Source organism: Papio anubis, chromosome 2 (genome assembly GCF_008728515.1).
Source record: "Papio anubis isolate 15944 chromosome 2, Panubis1.0, whole genome shotgun sequence".
Classification (NCBI taxonomy): Eukaryota; Metazoa; Chordata; class Mammalia; order Primates; family Cercopithecidae; genus Papio; species Papio anubis.
Window position 1 is genome coordinate 97,086,096 of NC_044977.1, and position 17,062 is coordinate 97,103,157.

At 39.9% G+C, this 17,062-nt stretch overlaps 1 protein-coding gene across 6 annotated transcripts in view; it reads left to right on the plus strand.

Annotated features, from left to right (window-relative positions):
* ANO10 (anoctamin 10) overlaps positions 1 to 17,062 on the plus strand; it is a 246,921-nt gene that overhangs the window by 40,869 nt on the left and 188,990 nt on the right. For all 6 annotated transcript variants that reach the window (XM_003894584.5, XM_031663429.1, XM_031663430.1 and 3 more), the window contains exons 7-10: positions 900 to 955; positions 3,962 to 4,036; positions 8,186 to 8,368; positions 14,404 to 14,595. In XM_003894584.5, coding sequence (XP_003894633.1) covers positions 900 to 955; positions 3,962 to 4,036; positions 8,186 to 8,368; positions 14,404 to 14,595 — 506 coding nt within the window. The remainder of the gene's footprint in view (positions 1 to 899; positions 956 to 3,961; positions 4,037 to 8,185; positions 8,369 to 14,403; positions 14,596 to 17,062) is intronic.

The following is a 17,062-nucleotide window of genomic DNA, read 5'->3' on the forward strand; positions in this document are numbered from 1 at the left end:
CTGAGGCAGGAGAATTGCTTGAACCCGGGAGGCGGAGGTTGCAGTGAGCCGAGATCGTCCCACTGTACTCCAGCCTGGCCCACTGCACTCCAGCCTGGGCGACAGAGCAAGACTCTGTCTCAAAGAAAAAAGATGTTTTAAATTATTTTTATTAGTTGCATAGCAATATCAGCTGTCATTTATCAAGTACTTTCCTTATGCTAATACTAGGCTAAAGTTTTATATTAGATCCTGAGAGTGACCCTGGGAGGAAGATGGTCAGGCTTATTTTGAGGGAATAAGGCTGAGTATCAGGAGGTTAAGTAACTTACCCAAGGTTAGGCAGTGGCTGAATAGCTGAGTTGGCGTTCAGATCCAGGTCAGTCCAACACTCTATGTGTAAGATGACATTTCTCTTCAGAACCTTCCTTTTTGTCATTTTATCTTGCTGCTTTGGGATCTATGCAGTGTTAACTTTTCTAGATTAAGATAGAAATTTGAGTTTCCTTTCAAGTTAACCCTTGTAAGCCACATGAAACTTTACTTGCAGAATTTTATTTACAGAAAACTATTTATTGCCCTCTTCTTTAGTGGTTACTATTAGTTTTCACTATTTCTTCTTATACAGGATCTTTGGGTGGCTGTCTGTAGGATTGTTTGCCAGCACTTCCCAAATTTCATTGTAGCAGTAATTTAAAAAATAATTTCAGACTACAATGCTGTTGCATTACCCTGAAAAATGTGCCCTTGTTTGATGCTCTTGATGGTAAGGCATAGCTGTGATTGACAGCCTAGATCATTTACTGACTGAGGCTCTGATGTTGGACATCTCTTCCCTCAGTGCAACTCACTTGACCTCATAACAGTGCTTTCATATTGTTTTCTTACTGAGAAGTTACCTCTGTGTTTTAATGTTTTAGAGAATCATAGATTGGAATCTGCCTATCAGAACCATCTAATTCTGAAAGTTTTAGTGGTAAGTACAGCATTTATATACAAATCCATGTTATGAAACTGATATATGCTACATAATATATAGGAATATGAATATGAAGAATTGCTTCTAAGTTATCAATTAACATATTTTGTGCAAATAGGCAAGGATTGATTAATAAATATGTTTACCTCTGTGTTCAGTAGTCGTGTTACAAATGTGCATGTGATGTAAGACTTCAAAATATAAGAGTTGTATTATAGCCAATTTCCAGTTATTTAAAAACTAGACCGGGTGCAGTGGTTCATACCTGTAATCCCAGCACTTTGGGAGGCCTATGCTGGTGGATCATGAGTTCGAGACCAGCCTGGCCAACATGGTGAGACCCTGTGTCTACTAAAAACAGAAAAATTACCTGGGCATGATGGCACAGGCCTGTAATCCTAGCTACTTGGGAAGCTGAGGCATGACAATTGCTTGAACCCAGGAGGTGGAGGTTGCAGTGAGCCAAGATGGCGCCACTGCACTCCAGTTTGGGTGACGGAGCGAGACTCTGTCTCAAATAAATAAATAAATAAATAAATAAATAAATAAATAAATAAAATAAAATAACGGGCCAGACACGGTAGCACATGCCTGTAATCCCAGCACTTTGGGAAGCTTGAGGCAGGTGGATCACTTGAGGCCGGGAGTTTGAGACTAGCCTGGCTAACACAGTGAAAACCCGTCTCTACCATAAAACACACAAAAAATTTGCCCGGTATGGTGGCACCTGTAATCCCAGCTACTGGGGTGGCTGAGGCAGGAGAATTGCTTGAACCTAGGAGGCAGAGGTGGCAGTGAGCCGAGATTGCACCACTGTACTGCATCCTGGGTGACAGAGCAAGACCTTGTCTCAAAAAACAAAAACAACAACAACAACAAAATAACCACTTTTTAGAAATGTTTCTGTTCTTTTCCTTTTGGTGATTTCTTTGAATGTTTTACTATTCAGCAATCGTTTCTGGCACCACAACCTGTTTAGTGATGGAACATTACATTAAAAAAAGGTTTTTTTTTGGTTAAATTTCCAAAGCTCAAAAGGTTCCCAGCATGTTTTGACAGGTGGGAGGAAAGAGACAGAGAGAAAGCAGTATGTAACCTGCTTGCTGTTTGTGTAAAAGCTGACATGTCTGCCTCTTTCCATAATAAAGAAATACCAGCTTGAAAACACTTCATTTATCAGGGGTTTACCTCAGTCATCTGTAACATAAGTGAGAATCAAGAAAGGTGTGTGAAGAATCCTCTGAACTTTCAACTGGAATTGATTTAACACAGTCCATGTACTTCACTCCCAAGAGAAGGATCCAGGCCCTCTTTTAGAGTCTCTGTTCTAGCCGTAGAAATCATTCTAAGAAGTTTATCTATTTGGTTTTTCGGTCCTTGAAAAATCAGAAACCACCATCATGAGGGTGTTTAGATTTCTGGAAGTAGGCAAACCTACAGAGGAAGAACAGGTAAGGAAATGAAAACCTGTCATAAGAGATAAGAATTCAACAATTGGGCATTAGGAAAGCAAAAAGTAGCCCTACATATCTAAAAGACTTCGAAGGCCTCCTTCACCCTGTGAAATGGCTGATACTTAGAATGTTGGTGCTAAATCTGCAAGGAAGTTCTGTTCTGTGCTCTCTGTGTAAGAAAGTAGAGAAACATGGGATACATTAAAAAGTTCATTCAAAAATTTTATTATAGGAGGAGCTTTTTCCCTCAGAGGTAAAAACATTCCGTTTGTCTTGAAGACTTCAGTTATTTGTGAGACTTTATTATTTTCTGATGATGCCAGTTACAAGGTAACTGCCTTGTAAAAAAAAAAGCCATTGGTTAAAGTCTTCTTCCTCCATGGTGCTTCTTAGGCCTTTCTCTTCCTTCTTAATCTTAAGGGGATGGTGTTTCTTAGCCTTCCCAGGCTTTTGCTTTTCAACTTCTGCTCTAACTTAGCACCCCTGTCCTGTGGCCGTGTTGATCTTACTGCTCACTTTCTAGAACGACCCCCCCATCTCCGCAGTAATTAAGCACTCACACCTGTACACATAGCAGCCTTTGTCTAAGTGATGCTACTGGGTTGGAATAGTCAGCATGGGGGCTGGGAGGCAGAAAGGAAACCCACTGGTGCAGGGGGTAAGCTACAGGTTCTTGAGCAGGGAACTCCTAGAAGAGATGGCACTTTTTGTGGAAGGATCCCCTTAATTGGTACTTCCCTTCACCCAGCCTGCTTCTGTGTATCTGGCAGGGCGAGGGAGTTCATGCTCATCGTGACAAAGATGCTTCCCAGGCCAGACTGGTTGTTATAGCCTCCCAGTTACCTGCTGTCTCTCTGTAATAGAGAGAATCTCAGGTCCATAGGCATGAAGAGGCCTCTTGTATTAGGCCCTTGTGGCAGGGGCCCCCTTGCCATTGTCACCCAGCTGCCCCACTTACTTTTGATGGGGTTTCCAGGCATGGGCTTGCTGTGATGGGGTCTTTCTTGCCAGTGCTTGCCTGGCCATCCTGGGATCTCTCTGTGGAGCAGGGGAGTCTCAGGCCCAGCAAGGAAGAAGAGCACTTCCCCAGGAAACTTATAGTTAGTTGGGGGGTCCTCATTGATTTCCCCTTGCCGGTTTAGCAGGGCTCCCCTGGCACTGACAGAATTCCTATTCAAATGTGGGAGGAATGAGCCTGCTTGGGCTACCTGGGTTGGTAGGTTGGGGTTGGGAAATGCCAGGCCTTGGTCTCTTCCTTCTGTTGGGTGGGGGAACTTAAGGTGTGCATGTGCTGTGTTGTTCCTTCAGCTCTGGGTTCCTAAACCATCTCATCTCCCTTTAAACACCTTTCAGAGTTCTCCTTTGGTTGCCTTGTTTGTTATTTCCAGAGTTTGTTTATTTAATAAGGAGACATGGGGTGAAACAAGTCTTCTCCATTTCATTTAGACCGGAAGTCTCTCATTACATTTTTAAATGCTACATTACAGTTGTAATAAAGTACTCTAAAGTAGTGTTTAACACTTATCTTTTTTTTTTTTTTTTTTGGCAGTTCAACTTTCTCAATTGCTTTGCCTCACTCTTCTACATTGCCTTTGTCCTGAAAGATATGAAGCTTTTGCGCCAGGTGAGTATAAATAACAGAAAAATATCAATTTTTTAGGTCATGGAGGTGGTTTTCTCTCTTTAGATGCTGCAATTGGCTTCAAATTATTTTTACAAATAAAAATCTTTTAAATTTTGTATATTTTAAAGCAAATTCTAAATAAAAAGTTATTAGGAATCACATTGTGTATTATGCTCAGCTGAAATGAGTTGAACCTAACCAACCTGAAAAATTAATAGTATAGGGCAGTAAAATCAATTATATAGTTCACCTCAAAGCTTGTAAGCAACTCTAACAGCAAAAATGTAGTATTCATTAATCGAACTGTTTTGTGTGCCTTGGGTGGGGATGATTGGTGTAACCCTAGGTCTCGCAAATTTAATTTTTAAATTAATAAGTTGTTAAACTTTAGAGACCAGTGGATCCTTTGCAGTGCTGTATCTTTTCTAAAGTGTCTGACATTTATTTTGGTGTGTTGTCATTTCTGGATCACATAATACCAATGAATAATAAATTAAAAACTAATTATTGATTCTAAATTCTCCTTTTTATATTTGAACCAGTTATAAGTAAATGGCTGTTTTTTTCCCAGTTTTAATATTCTGAGATTGTTGGTGAGGAGTCTCAAAGCGTAGACTCCACTTGTTAAAGATTATTTTTCAAAACAGAGAAAGTTTAAAGTAATACATTTGGAATTGATGAGTTGGATGTACATGTAATAGTGGTCCCATGTAATAGTGTATTAGTCGAATGTGACTTCTCATTTCTTCTGCTTTAAAGAGTCTCCTTTATTTAGCAGAAAATAGGGGAACGGAGGACTGCTTAAAAAAACAGTTATAATACCGCAAAGGTGGGGTGTGATGGAAACACTCATACCTATCTGAGAAAAGTGGAGATTGATACATCTCTGGAAAGCGGCTCTCTTGGTAGCTTTACCAAGAACCTTAACTCATCCCTAGTAAATCATCAGAGAGGAGCAAAGATTCATGTACGTAGATATCCAAGCACCAGCATTATAATAGCGAAAATTGGGAGTAATACTTAATTCAACAGCAGTGTACGGGCCAAGTAAAAAAGAATTTTTAATGACATGGGAAAATGCTCACACATATTAAGTGATAAAAGCAGTAAACAAAGTTGTATCCATATAGGATAATTATAGTTTTATTTTTATATATGATTGGAAAGAAATATCCCAAGAAATAGCAGTGGTTTTGTTATGGTTGTGGAATTATGGGTGGCTCTTTTTTTCTATTTTCTTTTTTTTTTAAATTAATACATGCCTAGTTGTACATTTTTATGGGGTACATATGCTGTTTTGTTACATTCATAAAATGTGTAATGAAGGCTGGGCGTAATGGCTCATGCCTGTAATCCCAGCACTTTAGCAGGCTGAGGCAGGCAGATTGCTTGAGCCCAGGAGTTCAAGACTAACCTGGGCAACATGGCGAAATCCTGTCTCTATCAAATATACAAAACATTAGCTGGGTGTGGTGGCACATGCCTGTAGTCCCAGCTACCTGGGAGGCTGAGGTGGGAGGATCACCTGAGCCTGGGAGCTCCAGGCTGCAGTGAACTGTGATCGCGCCACTGCACTGTAAAGTGAGACCTTGTCTCAAAAAAAAAAAAAGAAAGGTGTAATGATCAATCAAGGTATTTAGAGTATCTATCACCTCGAGTATTTATCATTTCTATATGTTGGGAGCGTACAATACATTGTTTACACACCCACCCAGCCTCTGGTAACTGTCATCCCACTCTATCTCTATGAGATCAACGTTTTTAGCTCCCACATATGAGTGAGAGCCTGTGATATTTGTCTTTCTGTGCCCGGCTTATTTCACTTAACATAATGACCTGCAGTTCCATTCGTGTTGCTGCAATTGACAGAATTTCAGTCTCTTTTATGGCCAACTAGTATTCCATTGTGTATATATACCACATTTTCCTTATCTGTTTATCTGTTGATAGACACTGAGGTTGATTCTGTTTCTTTATTATTACGAATAGTGTTGCAATAAACATGGGGATGCAGGTATCCCTTTGATATGCTAATTTCTTTTCCTTTGGAGAAATACCCAATAGTTGGAATGCTGGATTCTATCGTGGTTCTATTTTCAGGTTTTTTTTTTTTAGATGTCTTAAAAAAAAAAAAAAACTCTCTCCATACTCTTTTATATAATGTCTGTATTAATTTCCATTCCCACCACCAACAGTGTATAAGAGTTCCCTTTGTTGCACATTCTTGTCAGCATCTGGATTTTTTGGGTCTTTTAATAATAACTATTCTAGTTGGAGTACGATGATATCTCATTGTGGCTTTGATTTCCATTTCCCTGATGATGAGTGGTGCTGAGCATTTTTTCATATACCTGTGGCTATGTATATGTCTTCTTTAGAGAAATGTGTATTCATGTCTTTTGCTTACTTTTTAATGGGATTATTTGTATTTTTGCTATTGTTTGAGTTCCTTGTATATTCTGGTATTCTAGGTATTAGTTCCTTATCAGATGCATAGTTTGCAGATCTTTTCTCCCATTTAACAATTGTCTCTTCACTGTGTTGTTTCCTTTGCTGTGCAGAAGCTTTTTTCTTTAATGTAGTCACAGTTGTCTATTTTTAGTTTTATTGCCTGTGCTTTTGAGGTCCTAGCCATAAAATCTTTGCTTAGACCAATGTCCTATAGTATTTCCCGTATGTTTTCTTCTAGTAGTTTTATAGTTTCAGGCTTTATGTTTAGATCTTTAATCCACTTTGAGTTGACTTTTGTCTGTGGTGATAGAGAGGGGTCTAGTTTCGTTCTTCTGCGTATGGATACCTGGTTTTCCCAGCACCATTTATTGAAGAGGGTATTTTTTTCTCCAGTATACATTTTTTTTTGAGATGGAGTCTCACTCTGTTGCCCAGGCTGGAGTGCAGTGGTGCAATCTTGGCTCACTGCAGCCTCCAAGGTTCAGGAGTTTCTCGTGCCTCAGCCTCCCAAGTAGCTGGGATTACAGGCGTTCGCCACCACGCCCGGCTGATTTTTGTATTTTTAGTAGAGACGGGGTTTCACCATGTCGGCCAGGCTGGTCTCAAACTTCCTTTTTTTATTTTTTCTTTGAGACAGGGCCTCGCTCTGCCGCCCAAGCTGGAGTGCAGTGGTGCGATCTCGGCTCACTGCAAGCTCTGCCTCCCAGGTTCATGCCATTCTTCTGCCTCAGCCTCCCAAGTAGCTGGGACTACAGGCGCCTGCCACCAAACCCGGCTAATTTTTTGTTTTTTTAGTAGTAGAGATGGGGTTTCACTGTGTTAGCCAGGATGGTCTCAATCTCCTGACCTCATGATCCGCCCGCCTTGGCCTCCCAAAGTGCTGGGATTACAGGCGTGAGCCACCGTGCGGGGCCTCAAACTTTCAGTCTCAGGTGATCTGCCCGCCTTGGCCTCTCAAAGTACTGGGATTACAAGTATGAGCCACTGCACCCCACCTCAATATACATTCTTAGTGCCTTTATAGAAAATCAGTTGACTGTAAATATGTGGATTAATTTTTTTTTTCTGTTTTTTTGTAGCGAGGGGGTATGTATTAGTGGTATAATTTAAATTCTTTAAAAAAGAATTTAGTCAAACTGTTTTTTTCCGTAGTTGGCAACATCATTTAGATTTACATGTTGCAGTCAGGATGAAATGTTGAAGAACACAACTGCAAGTTAATTCATTTTTGTAATGATTCTTTTTTTAAAGTTTTAGAATTGACAAATAATTGTACATATTCATGAAGTACATGGTGATGTTTTCATACATAAAATGTATCGCAATCAGGTCAGGGTAGTTAGCATATCCATCCTCTCAAACATTTTTTATTTCCTTGTATTGGGACTGTTTAATTGACCAGTTTGTTTCTTATTATAACATTATTTGTATTATAATCTTATTTATCTTTTAATCTTGGTCTTTCATGTGAAAAACCATAAATTGGGAACACCTAGCTTTTCTAATACTAGTTTTTATAACACAATAGTATGCTATTTATTGAAGATTCCATTTTATTTGTTGCATAACTGTATTTGTTATAAATGCTATAGTTTTATTAATTTATATATAATTTTTATATATTTATATATAATTTATATAAATGCTATATTTTATTAAGCTATATTCCCAAAATATGATCTGTGTGCTTCTCTTTAGAGCTTGGCCACTCTCCTGATTACCTCCCAGATCCTCAACCAAATTGTGGAATCTCTTCTTCCTTATTGGCTCCAAAGGAAGCATGGTGTGCGGGTGAAGAGGAAGATGCAGGCTTTAAAGACAGACAGTGATGCTACATTATATGAACAAGTCATCCTGGAAAAAGAAATGGGAACTTATTTGGTAAGTTGGAATATTGCTGTATTAAACATTTACTGAAAGTGAATAGTAGCCATGCACCGAGTTCAACAAATGTTACACATTCATGATCTCCAATGTGGCTATTCTAGAAGTGCTTTCCAGTCAGTCTCCTCGTCATGAACCACTTTAAAGTGAAAAGGATAGAATTGTGTGTTGAAGCACTGCTGTCTGAAATCCAGAGTTATGCCTAATGACACCAAAGGGCAAATTTGGAGAATTACGTGACTACTTTGCTTTGCGGAGAGCAGGGTAGAAATAGTTGCCCCAGAGATGACAGAACGGGAGAGATGGTCCCTGAAGAGGCAGCGGCATTGCTCACTCTTGACACTTCAAACTCATGGAAAATGATGGCCGCCAAGCAAAAGATAGAGGCCCATTGATGAACAATGGAATGCCAATCTGAAGATTGAATTTTAGTTTACGTTAGTCCTATTGTATAAATATAAAACAGTTCCTTTAAGACAGAGAGTTTCTGAATTATTTTTAGGAACTACAAGCAGATCATTAGAGATTTACACTTTTAATATTTGAAAGAAAGGTCTAGTTCATAAAATCTGACTATGTGTTCAACCAACTTTTATTGAGCTCTGACTACATTCACTGTTTCTATATTTCACATTTTTTAAGGCCATTGTTTCTTAACATCCTGCACCTTCCTTGTTGCTACAGTATTCCTTCTGGTGAAATACATCCTTCAGTGGGTCATTTACTAAAAGCCTGTTATTGTGAAACTTTCATAGTCTTGTTTTTCATCTTGAATGAGTTTATCTCCTGATTATTGAGTATCTTGACTGACTTTCATAATTTTTCTCATGTGCTTAGGAATTTCAGTTTGTATGTTCATGTTGAGTAGGACTTTGTCCTTTTCTCTCTGCTCACTTCTGCCTTATTTTTTGCAGTTGCCCCCACTGAGCCTCCAAGCCCCTCATCCAGAACCAAGTGTTTGTATCCCAGAGCTCCCATCTTGTGGTGTTGATGAGGATTTTATAGATCTGGTCACAGAGCCAGTTGGTAGCATGCTGTTGGCATAGCTGTAGTTACCAGGCAGCAGTTGTGGCTTTTTTAAAGCCTCCTTTGAAGGGCAGGGAGCGTGGTCCCAACCCCTGGTTTTGCTCAGCAAGCCTGGTTCCAGTTACACTCCAGGGGAGTGGGTGCTCTTGGTTCTCCTCCTGATAGGATACAGATCCTAGCCCCTTCTATCATCGTTGTGTTTGAGGGAGATGATTCAAAGTATAAACACATAGTACACTTTGAACAGTAACATTGTTTATATTTATATATGAAGCATAGAGAAAAGACACACACCTACTCTCTCTCCAGAGGAAGAATTAAAGAGAAAGAACACGTGGGCATAAGTGTGGAGCTGTCCTTTCTGGATTGATTGAGTGCTAGCTTACTATGGGATAAAAGTTAAATTATATCATTTTACTGTAGGATAAAAGTTCCCATTATGTCAGGATCCTATCCTTGCCTGTGCTTGGGGGTGGTATTCTTGGCCACATTTATTTTCCTTTCTTCACTCTCTTATAGAAACTGCACCAGCAGTCTGTCCCCCTGTACTCTGTACTCTCATTCCATCCCCCCTCATCTTTGAAGGCCTCCTGTCACCGGCCATCACCTGGTACTCTTGTGTCTCCTCCTTCTCCTTCTAACTGCTCCACCAAGTCAGCAACTTGCCTATTTTGAACTAAGCAAACTCCACATCTTCTGCTGTTTTTGTCCTGTCTTTCCCTCCCCTCACAGTTTTCTGCAATAATTCTCCATATTGTTGTCTCTAGTTTCCTACTTCTCTTTCTATAATCAATTAGAATCTGCTTTCAGCTCTTCTTTTTCTCCAAAATTGTTTGGGCAAACAACATTATCTCCTGAAGTACCCAAAACACAATTCATAATCTTCTCAAGATGGGTTTCTCCTGCTTTGCCCCTGACTCAATGAATGGTTTTTAGTATAGTCCTCATCTGAGCAATTCTAATTTATCTAAGAACTGTATGCCAGTGATGTGACACTGCCAAAATCTCAGATCTTACCTCTTTTGACATTTCAAGGTATCTGACAAAACCTTTATGAAGGAAGGTGAGGGAGGCATGGCTATTCCCATGTCAAAAAGAAGCGAATGAAGCTCTATGTCATTAATCATTTGGTGACTAAATCAGAAAGAAGGTTCAAGATATTTCCGTTATACACCACAGGCTCTCTGATGTGAAGTAAAGGAAATAATATATTGATTTCTCTCAGGTCCTGGGTCTGTGAATGAACTCTAGGGTTTACAGTGCCACTCCTTTTTGGACCTGCAGAGTTCTGCATGATCTGACCATTTCCCACTCCTAATCTCTTACAGGTTTCTTTTTCATTATCTCCACTGGAGTGACATTGGATATTTGCCATTTCAGTTCTCTCCATGTATTTGGAGGTGGGGAGACTTTTGGGTCACATTTATTCTGGATGATTGTTTCCTATGCATGAATCCTTTCTTCTGGGTTCATTTTTCTCCTAATTGAAATCAATGAATTTAGAATTGTATTTTCTGTAATCTCATCCTGACTGTTATATATGAGTCTAAAATAATGTTACCAAGCTTTGGGAAAAAGCAATTTGGCTGAAACTTTAAAAACATTACTATAGGGACATGGATGCAGCTGGAAACCATCATTCTCAGCAAACTATCGCAAGAACAGAAAACCAAACACCGCATGTTCTCACTCATAGGTGAGAACTGAACAATGAGATCACTTGGACTCGGGAAGGGGAACATCATACATTGGGGCCTATCACAGGGAGTGGGGAGGGGGGAGGGATTGCATTGGGAGTTATACCTGATGTAAATGACGAGTTGATGGGTGCAGCACACCAACATGGCACAAGTATACATATGTAACAAACCTGCACGTTATGCACATGTACCCTAGAACTTAAAGTATAATTAAAAAAAAAAATTACTATAAGAGTAATACTCACTATAGAAAACTTAGAAAATGCAGGATACAGTCAATATATAAAAAGAAATTATCTGTAATATTGCCACCTATGGTAATCCCCTGGGTCTCCTGACTGCTGCTTCACCAGCCCAGGACTAAGGCTGTGTTGCTTCCTAGATCTTCACTGTCCTCTGCTGTCCTTTTCCTGTGAACTGCCCACTCATATCCAACTGCATAGCTGGGTGAGGCTGAATTTTCCTGATGACTGTTTCAAGTAGAACATCATATTGCTGCACAGTAAATGAACTGCCTTCTACTAAATGATACATTATAGAAGTTTGCGAAAAATGTAAAAAGTGCCAGTCTACATTAACATTTTTTGAAATGTAATTATTTTTCAAAAAACATTTATGTTAATATGTTATTGTTTAAATGAATTAATGGAAGATCTTTAAAATTTCTCAGTTTTTTTTTTTTTCTTGTGAGACAGGGTCTCACTTTGTCACCCAGGTTGGAGGGCAGTGGTGGCAATAGTGGCTCACTGCAACCTCAACCTCCCAGGCTCAAGCAATCCTTCTATCTCAGCCTCCTGAGTATCTGGGACCATAGGCATGCACCATCATGCCTGGCTTATTTTTGTATTTTTTGTAGAGATGGGCTCTCACTGTGTTGCCCAGGCTGGTCTTGAACTCCTGGATTTAAGCAGTTCTCCCACCTTGGCCTCCCAAAGTGTTGGGATGAGCCACCATGCCTGGCCTAATTTCTCAGTTTTAATTAATAATATAGTAAGCATCAAAGCATCAACTAGATAAACTCACGTAAACAAAATGTCTTTTTTTTTGAGATAGAGTCTCGCTCTGTCGCCCAGGCTGAAGTGCAGTGGCGTGATCTCGACTCACTGTACCTGGGTACAGTGTACCCAGTATGCTCCCGAGTACCTGGGACTACAGGTGCCTGCCACGCCCAGCTAATTTGTTGTAGTTTTTAGTAGAGACAGGGTTTCACCATGTTAGCCAGGATGGTCTCAATCTCCTGACCTTGTTATCCGCCCGCCTCGGCCTCCCAAAGTGCTGGGATTATAGGCGTGAGCCACTGTGCCTGGCCAAACAGAATGTCTTTAATGTCCTCAATAATTTTTAAGAGTTTAGGACTCTTAAGACCAAAAAAGCTTGAAAATTACAGCTCTAGAGCAACCTCCTTGCCGTTTTTCAAGGAATTGGCTTTTGTAAATCTATTGTTTGGTCTTACTTCTCATAAGATTTGAGTTAAATGATTTTGGAAGTATACCACCATTGCACCCCATCAGGAGGCATTGACGTCTGGTTGCCCATTTTGTGGGGTCAGCTTGTTTGATCATTTGGTTGGCTTGGTAAAAGGCAGACTGCACAGGTGGTTTTTTTTTTCTTCATTTTATAATGAATAAATTATCTGTGGGTCAATACTTTTGAGTCTTTCCTTTTCCTTTTTATAAATAGTATCTCTTTAAAAATACAATTTCTAATTGTTTGTTGCTGGCATATGGGAATGCTGTTAACTTTTATATCTTTTACCCACAATTTTGCTGAACTCTCCTGTTATTTCCAAAATATTTTCTATAGATTTTGTTGGATTTTCTATATAGGCAGTAATTTGAGCTATAAATAATGACCATTTTCTTTCTTCCTTCAGTCTTTACCCTTTTTATTATCTACTAGGCTTGCTAGTATGTTCAATATAATTTGAATAGAAGTAATTATTACAGGAATCTTTATCTTATTTCTGATTTTTTTCTTCTTCTCACCATTGTGTGTTATGTTTGTTCTGTGTTTTTAGTAAATAACATTTTATCAGTTTAAAACTTCTCAGCTGAGTGTTGATAGCATGGTCCAACAAAAAGAGAGAATAGGGTAGATTGTGTCTTGGTTAATATATTCTTAGTGTGTGTATGTCTTTTCTTTGTTAAATTTTCATTTTTTTCCTTCTTGCTGTTGGATTATGTCCTTGGTTTGCTAAATTTATTGGCTCAAAAGCACTCAGAAGTGTAAAAGGTACTGATACAATGTGAATGTGTACCTGTCATCACTCAGAATCGCCTGGAGAGATGGAAACACAGAGTGTGGGGAAACAGAGTGTGGGGAAACACAGAGTGTGGAGCACACTGCTGTGTTTGGAAAGGACTCCCTGGGTGCTATACATTAATAACTCCAAGAAGGCCTTTGCATGATTTCCAGAGGCTTCCCAATAGCACACCTGAGAAAAACTGCCTGCACATCTCTGCATAGGCTTGATCTTTACAGCCTGAAACAGTACAATTTTGAATGCTGAGCATAGGGTATCAGGATTTCTTAAGACCGAATGTGGTAAAAATGGCTTGATTGCTAAGATTTTTACTCTTTCCCAACTCTTGATTTCTTCATCCTTCAGAGAAAGAGATTGATGCAATGTCACTGGGTATATTTAAGAACCATAACTAGATGCTGCAACACAACACAAGAACATACTATCTAGAGCCAAAGACAACCAACCAAGTTATTTAGAAACTGCTCACCTTTGAATCCCAAGCCGAGCATTTAACCTGCCAGTTCTGAGGTTTATGTGTATAGTGGTACTTTCTGGTGAACCTCGAAAATAGCCAGTGAGACTCAGAATCTGTGGGTTCATACTTGATTCAGATATCCAGAACATCTGGAAGAAGCACCTTTTGCCATTCCCAATACCCTATTGTTGTGTTTGAGATTTTCTATTTAGTAAAATATAAAATAAGAAAAACTGACTGGAAGTGGACTCTGACTTACACTAACACTGAACCTAATATGCTTATCTTAGTGAAAGACTGGTTCAGAGATGCAATAATAATAATGTTTATTAATTTAAAAACATTAATGCTTTTGTTGCTGTAAAATATTGTGATGAATACTTTTCTTAAACTGAAATTATTATTGCATGTGTGTGGGATGATCATGAAGCCTGAGGGTGTCAGAAGTTGGAGAAACACTGGTGTGTGGTGGGGAAACTCTTTGAGGTTTTTTGGAATAGTTAGAGGCCACGGCTTTGAAGAGTATTGCAAAAGGATATTCCTATTATATGATATTAAAATAATGCATGCTTGTTTATATTTTCAGGGCACCTTTGATGATTACTTGGAATTATTCCTGCAGTTTGGTTATGTGAGCCTTTTCTCCTGTGTTTACCCATTAGCAGCTGCCTTTGCTGTGTTAAATAACTTCACTGAAGTCAATTCAGATGCCTTAAAAATGTGCAGGGTCTTCAAACGTCCGTTCTCAGAACCTTCAGCCAGTATTGGTGTGTGGCAGGTAATTGTTTGAGAAAATAATTATTCCTTTAAAAAATAAAAATATGAGGTGTTCTGACAGGGAGAAAAAATTTAAAAAGTAAGCCCTACAGAGAGATTTAGGAAAACTGAGTTTGTTTGTTTTGTTACAAACTAGCTGTGTGGCCTTAGATAACCATTAACTTTGTCTAGCTTCACTTTTCTTGTTTTTAAAATTGGGGGTTAGGCGAGATAAATATAATTTCTAAGACCCCTTTTAGATGTGAAACTCTGACTATCTTCTGGGAAAGTAGCCAGCTGAGACTTCATCTCAGCCAGTATTAATGAGACCCTCCCTGCTACAGTGTCAGTGGAAGCCACATGGGGAGCCTAGACTTCTGCTCCTATCTGGTAGTAATAGACTCCTTTTTTAGTTTCTGCTAGTCTAGTTTTCTAGTCCTGGGGTGGTGTCAGAGGAAGCCTAGTGGAATATAAGGAGTTTCCACCACAACCCTGCACAGTGGAGGCCACATGGGAACATATATGAGGCACCTGTCCTTCTCTCCCTGAAGGAAGAATCTGTAGAGGTCTGGTGGGAAGCCAGAGCACCCATCCTTGTCCAGCAATAATGAGGAATCCCCGCTGGGTGCCAGTAGTTTCTACAGGGGGAACCTGGACTTCTACCTCTACCTGATAGTAATAAGGCGTTATCCCCTCTTCCCTTGCTGGAATGGTGTCAGAGAAATCAACCAAAACAGAAGGTTTAAATAAGATTTAGAATCTTATCTCTCCTAACATGTCCAGGTTTCTATTTAAAAAATCACTGATCAGACTGGGTGTGGTGGCTCACACCTGTAATCGCAGCATTTTGGGAGGTTGAGGCAGGCGGATCACCTGAGGTTAGGAGTTTGAGACCAGCCTGGCCAACATGGTGAAACCCCATCTCTACTAAAAATAAAAAAATTAGCCAGGCATGCTGCTGGGTGCCTGTAATCCCAGCTACTCAGGAGGCTGAGGCAGAAGAATCACTTGAACCCGAGAGGAAGAGGTTGCAGTGAGCTGAGACCGCACCATTGCACTCCAGCTTGGGTGACAGAGCGACACTCCATCTCAAAAAAAAAAAAAAAAAAAAGAAAAAGAAAAATCACTCATCATAGAAAGAACCAGGAAGAAATCAAGCTTAATGAGAAAAGACAGTCAGCAGATGCCACTACCAAGATGACACAGGTTAGAAATATTGGACAGAGATTTTAAAACAGCCTTATATAAAAGTTTCAATGAGTAATTATGACCATATCTGAAACAAATGAAAAAACAGACCCCTTTTAGATGTGGATGTCTCAGCAAAGAGATGGAAGGTATAAAAGAGAATCGCATTGATATTTTAGAAGTGACAAATACCATAACTGAAATAAAAAGCACACTGAATGAGTGCAACAGCAGAATGGAAGGGACAGAGGAAATAATCAGAAACTGGAAAATAGAATAAAAGAAATTATCAGCTGGGTGCTGTGGCTCACGCCTGTAATCCCAGCACTTTGGGAGGCCAAAGCAGGCAGATCACGAGGTCAGGAGTTCAAGACCAGCCTGGCCAACATGGTGAAACCCCGTCTCTACTAAAAATACAAAAAATTAGCTGGGCCTGGTGGTGGGCACTTATATCCCAGATACTTGGGAGGCTGAGGCAGGAGAATCGCTTAAACCTGGGAGGCAGAGGTTGAAGTGAGCTGGATCGCACCACTGCACTCCAGCCCAAGCAACAGTGAGAGACTCCGTCTCAAAAATAAAAAGAGGGAAATTATCCAGTCTGAACAACAGAGAGAAAATATTCTGTAAGAACAAACATAACCTCAGGGACCTCTGTGGGTATAAAAAAGAGCTCACATTCATGTCACCGAAGTTACAGAAGGAGAGAAGGAGGAGGGAGGGGCCCAAAAAGTACTTGAGTAAATAATGGCTAATAACTTTTTAAATGCGGCAAGAGACCCAAAACTGCAGAGTTAAGAAGTATTGTGAACCGCAAACAAGATAAAACAAAGAAATCCTTGCCAACACACATCATAAACACTGGAAAGCTAAAGACAGCATTTCAAGAGCATCAGAAGAGAAATAACATCTCACCTATAGGGGAAAAACAATTAGAATGACAGCCAATTTCTTATTGGAAACCATGGAGGCCAAAAGAAAGTGGCAAAATATTTTTCAGGTCCTTTAAGTGTTGTCAATATAGAATCCTGGCTGGGTGCGGTGGCTCACGCCTGTAATCCCAGCTCTTTGGGAGACTGAGGCAGGTGGATCACCTGAGGTCAGAAGTTTGAGACCAGCCTGACCAACATGGTGAAACCCCATCTCTACCAAAAATACAAAAATTAGCTGGCTGTGGTTGCGGGTGCCTGTAATCCCAGCTACTTGAGAGGCCGAGGCAGGAGAATTGCTTGAACCTGGAAGGCGGAAGTTGCAGTGAGCCGTAGGTTGCAGTGAGCTGGGATCACACCGTTGCACTCCAGCCT